Genomic DNA, 18,248 nt, shown 5'->3' on the forward strand with positions numbered 1-18,248 from the left:
AACAATTCGTTCCATATTCAAAGTCCAATGAATTTAATTCTTTTAAGCAGCCGAAACAAATTTTATATCAGTATTGAATGTTTGAACTCGACCGGTCACTGTGGTGTATGTGTAACATTTTTTTAATAAAAAAAAATTATATTTTTTTTTTGGCAATTATGAAGCATTTTGTGACCATTTATATAAGAAGTGATCAGTCCAGATTTAATTTAATAAAATGTTGGTTGTAGACTTTTCAGAGTAAGGTACCTATCTTCCGACCGTTAGATTTTATTCGATTGTATCAAAACTCTTTTGATGCTATTGAAAAATGACTAATTCTGGATAAAACCGTATTCCAAAGGTGGTTCTATTTGTATACTTATTCCAAAAAACAAGTTCCGTTTCCATTGTAATTAAAAATTCAATTAAAATTGTTTAATTTTGGTATTTTTAACTTATCCATGGCAAAACAGTATTTACAGTGGTTTTCATCTTTTTTATGAAAACTCCATCAACCCTTAATTAATCCGTTTTTATTACAATGACATAAAAGTTTTTCACTTCAGGTGATTCTAAATGGAAAATTCTTACGCTGCCTTTAACTAAAAGAAGAGTCGTAATGAAAATAATCTTCTTAATCTCTTGTAAGCTAACTTAAACAATGTTATTATATTTAGTTAGATTGAAATTTAAAATGGTCTTAAGTTGGATCGGTTCATCGTACTAATGGAAAATTTGAATTTTTTAATGAGTTCATTATTATGTCAATCTTTTTCAGTTATGTTAGTACCATAAACGTACAACTAGAAAGGATAGCCTTTTAGTTTAACAAAGTGGTCTTTAACCAGATTTCAATAATGTTGTTATTCATAACACTGATTCACAACCAAAATGGACACTCAATCCCACTACATTTTTTTTCTTACGTACTTTGACCTCAGGGACTCGGATATGACTTCAAAAAAAATTACGATGGAAAGGTTTTTGAGATATTATTTTTCAAAGTTGTTTGTCGTTGTTTGTCACCTGAAAGCTGAATAAATAAGCAAGAAACACTAGAGTAACTTTTTTGGCAATGTATCAAAACATTTTTAAAAAATCGATTTTTAAAGAAAATTTTTTACAAAAAAAATTCTTACTGAAAGAAAAAATCAAAATCATTCGAATCTTTCGAAGAAAAAAAGATATGGATAAGTTATAAAGATATGAGCATTTTACAACGATCAAAATTTTCCACTCTTTTTGTTATTTTGGAAATTTTTTAAATGCTAAAAAGATAAAAATGAACCATTTGGGAAAAGCATCAAAAATATCGTTTTACTTTAGAATAGTTATTCTCAAGTTTTTTATAGTATTTAAATTTTAGAAAATTTTATTTATAGGAAATTTAATTATCTACAAAAAATTACTTAATAAACATTTTCAAACTCGGCCTTCTTTTCAAGTTATAGACAAAAACTTAAAAAGTACCAAAAAGAGTCCAAAATTTTGATCGTTATAAAATGGTCACATCTTACTTATTAAAAGAACAAAAAGAGGTTGTCTGTAAAGCCGGTTTACGGACGATGATTTTACGTGATAACGTCGTAATAAAACAGGTTGTGTGCTTTAAAAATGAGTCAATTGAAGCGTTTATTTATTTCAAACAATCATAATTTACAAGAAAAATCTAAAAAAAATTACCTATTTTTTCTTTTCTCATTATATTAATTTTTTTTATTTGAAAAGCTTGAAAAAAAAATTATACCCTAAAAAAGCCAAATATTTCTTTTAAAGAATAAAATAATTTTGAAATTTTTACAAGCTCGAAAAGTATTAAAATAATTTATTAAAAACAATCATTTCTTATGAAAAAAGTGAAAAAATTACTTCCATCAAACAAAAATTCATTTTTTTGATAAAACCTATAGTAAATTTTATACCACCTGAAAGCTCATTGCTTCAGATCAAAATATATATATCGATCATGTCTATGAGACATCTACAAAAAGAGCTAGAATTTTTTGAACTCGATCAAATTTCATTAAAAAAAAAGGAAAAAAAACATTTATTTTTATGTTCTCAGGCTATGGAATCAATTTTTTTGTTTGACAACCTATAAAAAATATATACCATGTGGAACCTTATTATTTCACCTTTCATTTGACATATCAATCTCATTTCAAAGATGCCTACAAGAGAAGTTAGAATTTTTTAAAGTCAACCATGTCGAATTTCCAGACTGAGATTACGGTACTTCAAGTTTCTTGATTTAACATTGTGTAGCTTGTAGTTAGTCTACCGTTATGTGTGATATACCAAATTAAAGGTAATTGTATCAGAATGCTCATAAAAGTTTAATAAAATTTCTATCTGCTCTTGTTCAAAAGTTATAACCTTTTGAATTCTAAAATTTTATTTTACCGTTATCTCAAAATTGTGTTTACGAACATGATTGAAACTTCGCACACATATAGTCGTAGTCATGGTCTATAATTACTCCACATACTTTATTCCTGTATCTATTAAAGAAAAAAAGATAAAAATAAAAAACGATGAAAATCGGTTAAAAACGGTCAAAAACGTGTTTTTTAAAAACTTGTTTCTTCCGTTATTCAGTCAAAACTCACTAAACGATTCCAATATTTATGCATAAGGCCAAAACTTACATGTCCTATAAGTTTGAGATTTTTTGAACCCTCCAAAAAAAAGCTAAAAATCAAAAATTACCCAAAAATAATCCTTAAAAACAAGGTGTTTTTCAAAAATTCATATTTCGAAACGCAGAGTGTTGGTAAAATATCCGTATCAAACGCCTATTTTTTCCCCTCATCTTTCACCTGGCATCTTTAGAATTGTCAAAAAAAATTTCCTTTACCCAAAATCATCATTCTGTCATAGCCCCAACACGTGTACAACGTTCAAACAAAACGTTATAGCTTAGTTTAAAATTTCTTAGAATTTTTTCTTAAATGCAGTTATTCTTAAATTAACCTCATCTATCTATAGCAAAAAAATCAATTCTCTACAATTTCGCGTTTAGATTTTAGCCCAAATTTCATCTTTCCGTTTTACCCCTGTTTACCCTATTAAATGACGGTATTTTTAAAAATCCTTCATTTGGATTAAGCTTTAGTTTATTATCTTTCAAATAAGCTATAGAAGATTTTTGTATCTCTAATAGTTTATTTCTAATTTTGAATTGAAATTTTTTGCCGCTCTGCGAAAGTGCGAGAGTGTAAAGTTAGAAAATGGCGGCACTTTTTTGTGGTGGCTGCCATGGTTCATCGATTTATAAGACGTTATCACGTCAAAAAAAATAAGTTCTATTAATAACTGGAAACCAAAAGATTCTTAGAGGTTTGGTTGCTGAGTTATTTGCATCCAAACATATTTTTTTTTTTTAGGCAAATATCTGCGGATTAAAGTCTCGAAACCAGCTTTGGTTAACGAATATGAGTTCACAGTGAACAGCTTTATGCATTTAGGTACAAAAACACAGAACTTTGTCACATCTTAGGTATGTTAGCATTTTTGCCAAACTATCTTTTTTTGCGCAGATATTTCGCTGTTTTTCAAAGCGCCATTCATAAACCACAAAATGTCCTCAGTTTTGTTTTCTTTTCAAAAAATCATTTTCCTAAATTACACTCCAAAGTTACGTTTTTAAATTGAAGATATGTAAATTTTACAATCGTAACAGCGATGTTAATTTTTATTTAAACTTAAGATTTAAAATTTTTTTTTTCTTCGTGCTTTAACTTTCGAAATAAGCAACTTCGTATTACGTGCACCGAAAAAAAGTACCTAATTCTAACTTTTTGCCTTTTTATGTTCAATTACTTTCTGAAATTAAAATACACTTAAAACCAATTTTCTTTCTTATAAAACTAATGAATTCTGGAAATTTGAAAAACTTGTAAATTTGAATAAGAACAAAAAAAAAAAAACCCAAACGATTATTAAAATTCCTGTGTGGAAGCTCATTCAACCCCATCAACTTAAAATTCCATCTTCTTTTACTCTCTCAAACTCAGCAATAAGAGTAAAAAAAAATGTTTAAGCCTTACAACTTGCACTTTGCTTGCACTTAGCTGAATTACAAAATGTGCTAGCGCATCATTACACATTATCCATATTCCATCCCAGAAGCATTTTCTCCAGCTTAAATTTCATTCCCAGAAGAGCATACTGAGAGCACTCTTCTATATAGAAGACGACACAACACATACGTGACGCATTCAGCACCACTCTGTACTCTGTCTGATTCCATATCACTTTTAAACTTAACATGTTTGTGTGTGTAAGCAAAAGTTACAAGTCAAAAACCACTAAACATTTGGTACTTTACTATTTCTGTCCCATTAACTTACCCTCAGCAGAAGCAATTGCTCTCGAAAATCCGTTTCCGCAAACGTGATAGTTGCCGCACACGATATATTCGCTGCCTCAAGCTCTGTAACCAGGTCGTTTACGGCCAACGAATGCACTTCTTCGTTCTGGGAAAATGTTGTCACCGTGTCCCAGCCAAATCGACGAATAAATGCAATTCTCGCCGGATTATGAGATGAATCTGGAGCAACAGTGCGATAGAAATAAGGAAATTCCTGACGATCGCTTAGAGCTGGCGATGTCGACCCAAAAGATACCTGCAACCATAATAATATACAAATATTTTATATACCTCTTAATGTGCCGTTGTAGACAAAAATGTATAAAATGTTGAACACATCATCTTCAATGTCATTCAAGTGAAATTCTCAAAATTGTTCAAAAAGGATGAGTTGGAAAGGGGTTGGGGAGAATCCTAGAACCGTGTAATGCATGCACACTATACACACAGGCACATCTCACAGAGATAGTTTGAAGGGCGAACGAATGTGGAAAAGATGCTTGCTTTTCCTTGATGTAAATTGTAGAGCAGAGTGGTAGAGATATAGAAATGCTTTTGAAATGTGGGGAAAACAAAAAGGATATATGAACTTCGCTTATAATTCAGGCAAAAAAGGGATATGAACAATTTCATGGATTTTATTTGAGGAAGTGAAGCATATTTATATAAGTCGAAGTCATAGGGTTTCCTGGGTATTTTTGAAAATATGGTTCCAGATTATGAATTTATCCACTCACCTGTACAATATTCCAGTAGGGCACAACTTTTGCCAGACTTTCTGTAACCTCAGAACAGGCGGAACCAAGTAGCATAACCATTCGAGTTGAGGGTTGTGTATAGATGGCATGGAAGAATCGATCCACTCCCACTCCAGGATCACACTGAAAATTATTTTGAATATATAATTGTTTTCAGAATAAAATAATTATATTGTTTAAATGTTTGAGGGGCTGAAAGTATGTTATTGGTTGTGGTTATTGTTTTTTAGATAAGAAATTAAGCCATGATGCAGATTAGTGCTACGTGCAAAGAGGCATTAAGAACATACCAGTTTATGGAACTATTAAATGTGGTTTTGTTTAAAAAAAAAAAAATATTTAAAATGAAAAGTAGTACTATAATAAGGCATAGAAACATTATGGTTTTCAGTGTTTGATCAGGAATCAATTAAGGCAGTCTACTTTATCAATCAATTTCGTATTGAAATCCACAGTCTTAATAAAAATGGTATTCAATGGTGTTTTTTAAAGCTTTTTTTTCATAATTTTTGACTTTGAATTCGATTGAACTGAATTATTTTAAAAATTCTATTTTCTTGTTATTTACCCAACTCTGACATCAATTTAAAGAATATGTTTCAAAAACAACATAATGGCCTGAAAATATTTTCTTAATTATTATTATTATTTAATAATAGTAGCTACAATTTTGAAGTTTAAGTGACCTCAACTCTAAATTTATAAAGCGTTTCGCCAAGGTACGAAAGTGGGCAATTTTCTAAAAAAGTACATAACTCAAAATAAAAAAAAAAAATTTAAAACGACGGCAACGCCTACAGTTATGAATAATACATTTTTCAAAAGGCAGAATATTACACTTTATAGGTATTAATTTTTAAATCAAGTTATTTTAATCATTACTTTTTGAAATAATCGATTTCAAAGTCAAATTTTGGGCAAAAAAAAGTTGAAAGTTACACTTTCATGGTCATGTATTTATATGACGTGCACCGCTAAGGCCTGCCAGACCAAGATTATTTTACTTAGCATGCTTAAAACTACCACTGTACGAATTTTTAGCCTTACAAGAGCTACCTTAGTCAAATGTTCCACTAGCTCTTGGACTATATAGCCCAGTGCCAATCCGGTTTTCAGAGGGCAAAATTGGGCAGTTGAAAAAATTATTAGCAGCATAAGAGTGGTGGGAAAATTTAGGGTAAATGGTGTATGAAAATGGAAAAATAAATTGCCCACAAACAAATTTTGGGAAAGGAGTGGGTGGGCGAAAAAGTGGGATGGGTGTCACAAATCGTGTTTTTTTACGATTTCTGTCAAAAGTAGACCTCCTATCGAAAAAAGTTAAAAGCAAAAGTTGTAGATCGTAAAAGTGTCTACAACTTTTACTCAAACCATTTTTTTATATAACCTCAAAATATTGAAAAAAAAAAAAAATGCAAAAATACAATTTTTAATTTTTTAATTTTATCTTTTACAAAAATGGTTAGAATTTAACACAACTCGGTCGAAAATTACTTTGTTATATTTTCTATCTATTTAAATTTTTCTTTGAGCAAAAAGTTAATTTTTGGATTTTTGACGAATTTAATTTGATAGTAGCTACTTTTTATGAAAATCGAATATTTTTCAATATTATTTTTTTTAATTTTATTTTTTTGATTTTACCGCGAAAACAAATTACAGGTACCTACGCCGATTGTTATGAGACTTGTTTTTTTTTTTTCAAAAAGGTCATAAAATTCAAACTGCAAATTAAAATTTGAGTTCCAAATTTATTTGTGGAATAGAATTTAATATACTGCGAGACTTGGTTTTTAGTATGGTTTTGAAAAGACGTTGAAAACAATTTTTAAAGTTCTTCAATTTTTCCAATCATAAAAATGCATAAAATTTGAGACAAGATGTTTGAACTGGAAGTCTTAAGATCCGGAATTTCAACCTTCAACAACTACAGAACGATTTATTGATATATGTACCGACATATGCAGATAAACTAGATCTTTCACGGTGTTCAAAGCTATTTAGGAGACAGTAGGATGTGGTGTGAAATATGGTAAGCTAAGACTTTTAAATCACTTTTAACAGACAGAATAAAGAACTACATTATTTCAGTTAAGTTTTCAGTTTTGATGGTGAAAATAAACTTCTCTACTGCTTTAACTTTACTTAGCTTAATTATCTTTTAGATTACCAAGTTGCATTAAACAAAAATGTTATTGCAAATGAAAAATATTTTGTATTAAAAAAAAAATTTTATTGCAAATAAAAAATTTTCTGCATTGGAAAAAAAAAATTGTGTGTACTAAATATTTTTTTTTTAATATTCGTCGAATTTCAATTTTGACTACTGAGCCTAATGTATGGTCGAAGAGTATTAAAAAAGAAAATACTTAATGCTCATATTTTGCATTGATTTTTTTAATTTTTCAATACAAAATGTTTTTGTTTGCAATACAAATTTTATTTTCAATGCAAATATTTTTCAGTTGCAATATTATTTTTTTTAATGCAAAATATTTTTATAAATACTTTTTTTTTGTAAATATTTTTCAGTTGCAGTACATTTTTTTTTAATACAAATTTTTTTAAATAAACAAATAAATAAATAAATATAAAATTATTTTCTAATGCAATTTATTTTTATTTGCAAATAAGTTAAGCAAAGAAATGTAAAATGACCATAGCTTTTATCAGGAGGAAAACTTATAAATTTTAGTGGCCTTTATCATTTTTTGGAACACTGTTTAAGGATTAATAAATTATATTCGGGATTTAAATTTCCATATAAATAGGGTTTTAAAAAGAAAGTTACCACTGGGACTTTGATTAACAAAAAAGCAATTATAAAAGCCTTAAATGATGATGATAATTTCATTAGCTCAAAACATCCAAACCGAAATTTTAAATTCTACTTCTTTTCATTTACATTTCATCTAATATTCATACAAGCCAAACGAGAAAACAACTTCAATTCAAACCCAAATATTAAATACGAAAAATTTTCCTACAATTCTCATTCCTGTTTTATTTTTTTAAAGGTCCCCAAATTGAAAGCTACACCCTTATTTATACATATATAAAGTTTGCCTTTCTAGATAGATGAAAAGTAATAAAGATTAAAAGGGAAGATTTATGATTTATGAATTTATGAAAGAAAAAAAAAAAAAAAATACGTTTGAAATAAAACGATCCTATTTCACTTTTAATTATACTTTTTAAAAATGAGGAAAATGAATTCAGCAACAACTGTCTGTTCTTATTATGTTAGAACAAGAATAATTTATTTAAAGTCAATATTAGCTGTTTTCTTTTAAGGAAGTTAAACAGAACTTTATAAATTCATTTGCATAAATAGATCCAACTGAAGTGTAGACAGGTGCTTTATTTTCTTAAAGCATAGAAATTTAATTTAAGCTCAGAGGTTATTATAGTTGTTATTCATATGATTGTATATTCAATTATGATAAAAATTTGTTTTAAGTAGAGAACCATCAATTATGTAACCTCTTTAACAAAAATAGGGAAAATGTATAACTTGATTTTTTAAGGAATTTCATTTTGTAATGATCATTTTAAATGATCTTTTCCACAAAAGCAAGTATTTCTGCATAAAAAGGAGTTTTTAGAAAAAAAATTTGAGAAAATTTGAATTGATTCCAGCTCACGTTTTCGATTATACAAACTCTCAATATTCAAATTTTTGCTAATTTGTAAGCATTCCCCTCGCTAAAAGTGGGTTTGTTTCAGGAAAAAAATAATACTTTTCTAAAGGTTTTAAGTGTGTTAAACTCGAATCCAAAATAAGATTTTTTAAATCAGCTCGAGTTTTGGAGATATTCCCGTTATTAAATCTCAGCAATCGATTTTTTTATATTTGCATTCTTTAAGTATTTCCCTAGCTTATAATGGTTTAGTTTGAGAAACAATTGAACTCAAATTCAAAGTCTGAATTTTTTTATCAGTTCGAGTTTTCGAGATATACGATACCTATGTATGTATATTATAAAAACTCACTAATCGATTTTTTTACATTTGAACTACCAAAACTAGAGCTGCTAGAAAAAACTGAGGGTAGATTTAAAATCATAAGCATAAACATTTTCTAATATTTTTCAAAAAAAAAAAAAAAAAGTTGGTAAGTCATTTTAAAGAAAGTATTTGTCAACACATAAAAACGAAATTTCGATCAATCCGTTTCTAAAAAATTGATTGTTAAAATAAAATTTTTAAATATGTTTTTATTTTATAATCCAAAAATTTGTTTTTTTTTTTTGAAAAACTTGTAAAACTTTAATATAACGAATTCTTAAACGTTTTTGTAAATTTTTTTATTTAAATCGGCTATGTCGTTTAAAAGAAGTTCAGAAATAAACAAAAAATCTATGGCAGGTAGCCTTAATAACGGTAAAAAAAATATTTTTTTAAGTCAAAAGTTGGCTCTTATGTAATGCTACACATAAAAAATTTTATTTTATTTATTTTTCTATTTCCGTTAGATGACAGTTGAAAAGAACCGTTAGCTTCGGGCCTAAAAAAAATTGTAATTTGTCTTCTTGACTCTAGAGAATCACCCAAAACTGTTTACTATAACCAAGTTTGAAGAAAATAGCTTCAGTGCACACTGGTCGATTCAGTACATCGTAGCTGGTCAAAAGTCGAAAAAAAAGTTGTTGTCAACATAAAAAATACCGTTAGGCCGAAAGTAAATATTCTTAAACAACAAAAAACAACAACAATAATTTTTTGATGCCGTTATTTTATTCATGGGAAGCATCTCAATGAAATCATTCATGATTTGCTCACTCTCTATTTTAACGTCCGCGAGTTAACAAGTGTTTACAAAGTGATAGTTTATGATAAAAGTGAGTAATTGAGTTGCACAAAAAAATGTCAGAAAATGCTAGTGGTATGCATTTTTAAATTCAATTTGTTTTTTGTAAAAAAAAGTCGAATTCTATTTCTATTAACTGAATGTTGTAAGGCATTTTTTGATAGTTTTCAGATGTTTGTTTTTTACTTCTTGGACGATTAAAAAAAAGTGCCGAAGAGTGCCATCGTGATTTTTTTATATTTTGTAGTTTGAATCATTACCTTTAATTTGATGCTAAAATTAAGTGCCGAAAACCGCCGCAAACTATTTTTTTCGTCTTTTTCAGGTACCAATTCGCTCTTTTTAAGGTGACCATTTTTATTACGGAAGGACATTGTTCAAGATTGTCTACCTTGTAGAGCATGAACTGTTATGTGTGATATATGAAATGAAAGGTTAAATTATCTCTTTTCAAAATTAAAATAAATCAAATTTACAAATGCTCAATGCAAAAAGATATTTCGTGTCAAAAAAAGACCATCTTTTTACCGTTATCTCCAAAATGTGACTATGAAAAAGATTGAAATTTTGCACAAATATAGTTCTGGCTTTTATTTATATTTCCTGTTAATTTGATTAATATATCTATCAAAACGAAAAAGATATAAATAAAAAACGGCCAAAAGGTCTCGAAAACGGTCAAAAATTTGGGAAAAAGAAATATTTTTTCCCATTAAAGATATCTCGGGCAATAAAAAAGACATCAGAAAGATTTAAACAGGCATTGAAAGATGGAAAACAGTTCTTATAGAAACCGTTACTAAATATGTTCAAACAATTTTCCTTATATAAAAGAATAAGGTCCGAAGTACCCAAAAAAACGTTTTTTTGCATCTTCTAACGGTAATATTTCAAAAACGGGAACTGGTTAATTTTTTTAAACTTCGGATTCGAGTTCAGGACACCGAAAACCTTCAGAAAAGTGTATTTTTGTTTCAGCAACAAAACCCTTGTAAACCAGTGTAATAGTTTAACCTGTACATTGATAATGAATATTGCAGCTAAGGTGCAAAAACTGCTAACAGGCACGGGAAGAACGGGAGATTAGGGTTCATCGATTTGTAAGACGTTATCACTTTAAAAATAATATTCCAAGCCAATAAGACATATAAAAGAATTAAGTCCACCTAGTGACTCAAAATCGACCACTGTGCAGTGGTTTAAGCTGTAGCTCGCCGCATATAGACAGAATTGCGGGACCTACTTTTTTGGCATTCGTAACGTCATGTCCGATTTTTATCAAATTTGATTTTTTTGACGTATAGGTGAAAAAAACGACAAGAGGAACTTTGTTTTTTTTTTCGACTTGGAATTGTCCAAGGACTCATGGTTTTCGTCCGTTATTGTGGAATCAAAAACCAAATTTCGAAAAAAATGTTTTCTTCATTAAAAAAAAAAATTATTTTTTGAAAATGGCAAATACCTAGTGATTTTTTTTTTCAAAATTAAGATTTAAGTTGATAATTACTTCAAAATTGCATACCTAAATTTTTTACGAATTTCTAGAAAAAAAATGGTCAAATAAAGATTTTGAAAATGTTTGTCTTGGAAAAATGTTCAAATTTTGAATCATTCAAAAATGATCAAATGAAATATTCAACAACATAAAGAAATTTAAAATTTCAGTTCAGTGTCGTAAGACAAAAGAACTCAATTAGAATTTTTTGTCGGAAAATTGTTATTGTCTATACAACATTTTTAACACATTTTACAAGCTATATGATACGCCTACCAATCAGATTATTTACCTACTCATATTTCCTAGAAAACAATTTTTCCTATTTTTCTTTGAAAAAATAAAAAAATTAAAAAACATGAAATTCTACGAAAAAATCTAATACTTTTGCATTTTCAATCAACAAATTGTTTTCAGTTTATGATTTCCCCACAGAAAAATATATCTACTTTTTTCTAAAAATAAAACCCTCAGGCAAAAATTTATTAAACCAACAGAATGCTAATAAAAAAAATACCAAAAACACTCCATAAGTTGAACTCAAAAGCAAAAATAAAAAAACACGAAAAAAACAAAAACATCAAACATCGATTTGTTTAACCTTTTAACTTTTTTTTTTCTACTCGCGAAAATTTCATTATTAGTGCGAATTCGTTTGGCTCAGAGCTATATAAGTAAATAATACACAAAAACTCATACATATCAGCTCAACTCGCAGTATCCTACCACAGAAGCAGCAGGCCATATACCGAATACCCTTTGACCTATGACCCGTAAATATTCTACTATTAAGCTCTAAAGCTTCCGCAAATGCTATAAACGTTTATCTGAATAGAAATAAACTCCAATGGGTATTGATGATGAAATTGAAATACAAAATAGCAGCAAGATAAAACAACAAAAAAATAGAAAAAAAAAGAAACAAAATCACTCACCTGAGTATCATTCGTCACCAGCTCCAAGGTATAACCCGGCAACAGTCGTTTTCGATTTATATGCTGCACAGCCATCATCGCTGCCCCCAATTCACTAAGCCCATCCGGTCGAGGACCATGCCTCGTCGATAGTTCAAACAATCCCAACAAAACGATTTTGCCATTGCTAGCAATTCCACTTCTTCGAAATTTGCGTTCGTTTTCGAACACCTGGTTTACTTTGAACGGAAACGCTTGGTGTTGGTGTTGCTGATGCTGTTGGTTGATGAGGTGTTGCTGTTGCGGCGGATGACCGTGAGCAGCGTGCATCCTCAAAGACAGCAGCTCACGACGAGTATCCTTTGCTTTAATCTTTTTTGTCCTATTGAACTTTGGGTGAAGAAGATTGCTGCTACTTGTTGTTGTTGTTGTTGTTGGTAACAGAAATGAGGACGAGGACGATAACGTAGATGAGTGTCCTTTGATTGTTTGCTCTACAGAAGAGGACAAGAAAGGCTGCTGCTGCTGGAGGCTACTACTACTGGTATTGGTGTTGGTTTCCTGCACTTTCACACACGGACGGACAGAATTGTTATCACTTTGATTACATGCAGACTTATCGACAAGGCTTTGGTTAAAGTTTGGATTTTCATCTACCTCAACTATTCCCTGGCTACCGTTATTTTTGATTATTTCCAGTTCTGGTGGTTGGTTCTTTGTTGCTTTGAGGTTAGACCCTTCACTGTGATCGATGTTGGCAAAACTTATCGTCGAAACATGGTGAAGGATAATCAAAACCAGATCCAAGGATATGGCTAAATGTTTTGCCATAATCGTAAAACTGTGTTACGGACAATGCTTCGCCTGATGTGGACACCATTAGAATTACCAAGAGCCCCAAAATGTTCTCCTTTCACATATTTTGTATTATCGTCGTTTGTGTCTTTGTGATTTTGTGTTGGTGTTTGAGTTTGATGTATTTCTTGTAATTATTCCAAAGTGTCGTTTAAGGATATACCTGGTTTGTAAAGAAGGCTGCGGATGTCATCATCTTTATCATCATCGCCAGAGACCTCCTCCCTTTTGTCTCATTACGGTGGCTATCAAGTTTGCGAGAAGGATAAAAGGGATATTTTATTGCTGCTGGTTCAAGGACATCTTGTTGTTGGCTAATTTTGTTTGTGTGTGTGTTTTTCCTCTGCCCAGAGGAGATCTCTTTTGATACCAAAACTACAATAATTTCGTTTTGATGCTGTCAAGGATATCCAAATTGCTTATTTTATATTTGCACGAAACGTTTCGTTCCGAGTTTCGTTGATGGTTATGTTCGGTGGGTGGGTGAAAAGAGTGAGTCCTTTGATGCTTCTGGCTGATGCTTCACGGTGGTTTAATTATTTTGCTCCAATACCTGCAAGAACACACAGAAAAAAAAAAGAAGTTGAAGTAATATTTCAGACTCTGACGATGACGGAGAGCAAGCGTAAAATTTATTGTATAAAGGCTATATAATAATTTTGTATAAGTACTTATTCCAGAGAATCGTTATCCTGTGCAAGTAAAATGAGCTTTTTTGATTTAATTTTTTTTGCAATTTAGCTTTGTAATAAATTTTACATGAAGAGAGATGACGGAGAGAGAAACAAAACAAACCAAACCAAAAAAAAACGATGAAGGAGAAAATTCCAAAATATTGTGCCATTAAGCCGGGCATAAAAGGTCAAATGGTAAAATTTATATTTTAGTTAGTATTTCTGGTGATGTAATTAATTTACGAGTGTGATTTATTGATTGGGAGCAAATATTATTTTATTTCATAGAATGAAAACGTTGACTTTTTTTTTTGGATTTTATTTTAAAAACATTTCGACTTAGTGCATATTTATTATGAATTAAAAAAAACTACTTTTAATAATTTTATGCCATTAACAATGAATATGTTTAATGGTTTTTATGATTTTTTTAATTTAAATTACGAGTGTATCAGTAGCCAGTGAAAAATATGCCATGGGAAAGTAAAACACAATTGAGTTTTAAATTTTATTTCATGTTAACACCTCGGGGTATAATAAGTTGAAAGCATATTCTCGGGCTTTTGTTCAGTTAAAATGAATGGAACTTAAGTTTATAATTCAGTTGAACTATTATTTAATAATTTTTTATTGAAATTTCTGTTGAAGAGACAAATTAAATATTTATATGGAAAAATTACAATTGATTGATTTATTGAGTTGAAGAGTAACTAAAGCTCAAAAAATGACAATATTAGGGAACCCGGCCGAACAGCTCTGATTTTGATGGTCTTTTTTTTTCAAACATCGGTAATTAAAAATACTTTAAAGTCTTCAGATTAAAATTTCCTGCTGTTGCCGTTTTGATTTTTTAAATATAATTGAAGATTTTTGTGAACTAAAAAATTTGTTTCCAAAAATTTTGCTTAAATTTTATAAATATTTTTGAACACAAAAAAATATTTGAACACAACTGCAACACCTACAATATTTAAATATACATTTATGAAAAGCTAGAAGCTTATTCATACTTGTTAAATTATAATTAAGTAAATTCAGGAAAGGGTTTTTGAAAAAATGGTAATTAAACTCAGATTTTTGAAAATAAAAATTATTGAAAAAATTTAACATGATCTTTTAAAACTTTTTCGTAACATCAAATTTATATTTCAAATTTTTTAGGCCACATTTATTATTTATTATTTGAAATTATAAAAAAAAGTCAATTACGAAAAAGTTTGAAAAAAAGTCATTTAAATTATTTTTAATAACATTTTGTTTTTTTTTTTTTTGAATTTTGAGTTTAAGGACCATTTTTTCAAAAACTATTCATTAAATTTTATGGATTTAAATTTTATAGATAGGAATGAACTTTTGGCTTTTTTAAAATGTGTTTTTTTTATATTGTAGGTGTTGCCGTTGTGTTCAAAATATTTTTTTGTGTTTGAAGTCAGTTTGTGAGAAAATTGCATTTATCTTTTACTTTCAAGGAAGGAATATTTCCTTAAACTACCTAGAGAATCTTTTGGTATAATTGATTTTATGAAATTTAAGCAAACAAAATGGTTTTATTAAAAAAAAAATTGAATTTTAATTTAAAAAAAACAATAGGGCAACATCAGCAATTTTTAACCTTTAGACTTTAAAGTATTTTTAATTACCGACGTTTGATAAAAAAGATCATCAAAATCAGAACTGTTCGGACGGGTTCCCTAATAATTTTGTTTAGTTACTCCACTAGAGTAAAGCTGAAAAAAATATAAATATTATTTTAACTTTTCTGTAAGTAAACACAGAACAAAAAAAGTGTTTCTAGGAAATTGGGTGAAGTAAAAGTTTCATTTTGAATTCTACCATGCTTATGGAATTTTAATACGAAGATTTTAAATATATTTCCTTACATCAATTTTACTGAAAAAGTTAACAAAAAAAAAAAAAACAATTGCATTTAATCTATTCATTATATTGTAAGATTTTTAAAGAGTTTTTTGGTACTATTATATTATTTTTGAATTTAACAAATACAATAACATAAAAAGAAGTACATACTACATACATAGGTTTGAAAAAATTTGAAAAATGTATTAAAAGAACAAAATGTACATAATATATCATAAGCCCAACCAGTGTTACCAGAACCGGCTTTTTATCGCCAAATAGGCTCCTTGAGCATTTCACTTGCTCCTTAAAATTTAGATTTACAATTTATCGGAATTTGGCTCTTTTAATTTTGAACATGGCAATTTAAAGCTCCTTTGAAATTATAGGATTTTACAGGAAAAATCCACCAAATAACCAATTTGCATACATTTTTCATTTGTATGTTGATGCATAAAAACAAAGTATAACTCCTAAAGAAAAATTATGTATTAATTATATTTCCAATCAAATAAGTGCTTGCAATTTTTCGGTCCGACCAATCGTTCTCGATATATTGAGACTAATACGTTTTTCAAAATGAGATTTGTACCCCTCTTCAATACTGCATTCAAACTTAGCTGACGTCACAAGTTTTTTTTCGGATTTTTCCCCATTGACTGACCTATATCAGACATTGGGCTCCTAACGTTCATGATCACGGCACAATCTGATTACTGTGGAAGTTGGAATTTGCTAGTAAGCCAAAATACATACATTATATCCAGAGTAATGACTTTTAAAAATTGAAGTTGATTACAAAAAAAAATTGGTTTTTGAAAATTTTGCTTCAATTTCATAAATTGATTGACGCCAAAAGATTGTGTTTAAGCGATAGATGCAATTTTCTCAAAAATTGACATTAAACACAAAAAAAAAAAAACCATATGTAATCACAACGGCAACACCTAGAATCATATGTTTCAGTTCAAAAGTCTCAAAAATCATATAAAAATCCGATTAATATTAATGCTTTTCAACGCAAAACAACTACCAAATGATTTTCATAACCTCTGACAAAGAGATTTAATTTTATATATTTTGAACAGTATGTTTAGGTATAGGTACCTACAAAAAAAAATTCATTTTTATCTTGTTCGAAGGATTATATTTATAACAAGGATTGTGATTGCTGAGGCTATAAACTAAAGCTGTTAAACAAAGAAACAAAATTATGCCTCTTAGGTAGGTTGATGATGTAGATAGGTAGATTGAAGAAAATATAGAAATATTAAGCTGATACAACTCAGTCAATCGATTTTGTTATAAAAAATATGCAATAAGAGTATTAAAACGGTCTGGTGTACTCAACCTTTTTTTTAGCTTAGAGGCGTGTGTGTGTGGGAAGTTAAACATCAAAAGCAATAAGAGTTTTTATGTTCTTCGCTAAAGCCTACACAAAGTCGTTGCGTTGCGTCTACATCAGAGTGTTACCCACCTACAACGAATCTTACCTTTTAGCATTTTCCTTGAACGGATGCTTCGAATTGCAAAATTCAATATTTAGTAAGTTTAAAAGGATTAACGGAGCAAATATACATATATACTATATAGCAAGGATAAGAAAGGATAAAAGTAAAAAAATAAAAAAAAAAGTAGAAATCCTTTTGTGCAATCATTCCAAGTGTATTGATTCTGTCCTTTGCAACCAAAAAAAAAAAAAAGAAGAAAGAAAAAAACCGAAAGCAACGGTTTCCTTTCGCTGTTAGAGATGTTAAAAATGTCTGTATAATAGAATCAGTTTGAATAGGATTGAAGCCATCATTTCCGTTTGTATTTCAAACTCAAATGGAAGTGGAAATGAAAATTGTTCAATTTAAAATGATTTCGATTTATTTCTATTTTTTTTCTCTGATTTTTTTTTTTTGTTCGTACTTCTGTCGTATTACTTTTTTTTTGTACACTTGTTTGTGGATATATTTTTTTTAAAAGTGTAAAGGTAAGAAAAGTAGTTACTTTATTGGTGTTTTTCAATGTTGTCCTTAAATAAAGGCAATAATACTCAAGTACTTTGAAGAGTTTTTCTTTTTTTTTTTGCCTGATGGAAACATGGGTCAGTATTTAAAGATAATTTGAAAGGAAAATGAAAATGTTTGGATGGGAAATTTTATTTCTTTCAATTCAATCATAATAAATTAATTTTTTATTTTGCTTTAAAATTTTATTTATTGCGACGATACATTTGATGTTTATTACTTTTGGACAAGAAATTGTGTCATAAATAACAGAATGGCGGGACGAAAACATTTTCCCGAATCTTTATTGATAAACTGAGGGGGAGTAATATAACAGATTTTGAATGAGCTCTTATTGATCAAGAAAGATTTCAAGTTCAAACACGAAGCTTATTAAGTTAACAATTTAAAAGAAAACTAAAAGTTGCCATAATTTTACAAGAGAGAATATACGCCATAAGTCTGAGGCATTTACAAAACAGAGGCAAAATGTACATTTGCTCTGAAAAAAAAAAATACTAGTGAAGGTTTGTAGAC

At 29.0% G+C, this 18,248-nt stretch overlaps 1 protein-coding gene across 2 annotated transcripts in view; it reads right to left on the reverse strand.

The window, feature by feature from the left end:
* LOC129907595 (gamma-aminobutyric acid type B receptor subunit 2) overlaps window positions 1–18,248 on the reverse strand; it is a 91,960-nt gene that overhangs the window by 25,679 nt on the left and 48,033 nt on the right. For both annotated transcript variants that reach the window (XM_055983874.1, XM_055983873.1), the window contains exons 2-4: window positions 12,353–13,739; window positions 5,092–5,235; window positions 4,335–4,610 (exon numbers count right to left, since the gene is read on the reverse strand). In XM_055983874.1, the coding sequence (XP_055839849.1) occupies window positions 4,335–4,610; window positions 5,092–5,235; window positions 12,353–13,162 (1,230 nt within the window). In that variant the 5' untranslated portion in view covers window positions 13,163–13,739. The remainder of the gene's footprint in view (window positions 1–4,334; window positions 4,611–5,091; window positions 5,236–12,352; window positions 13,740–18,248) is intronic.

This window comes from Episyrphus balteatus, chromosome 1 (genome assembly GCF_945859705.1).
Source record: "Episyrphus balteatus chromosome 1, idEpiBalt1.1, whole genome shotgun sequence".
Lineage (NCBI taxonomy): Eukaryota > Metazoa > Arthropoda > Insecta > Diptera > Syrphidae > Episyrphus > Episyrphus balteatus.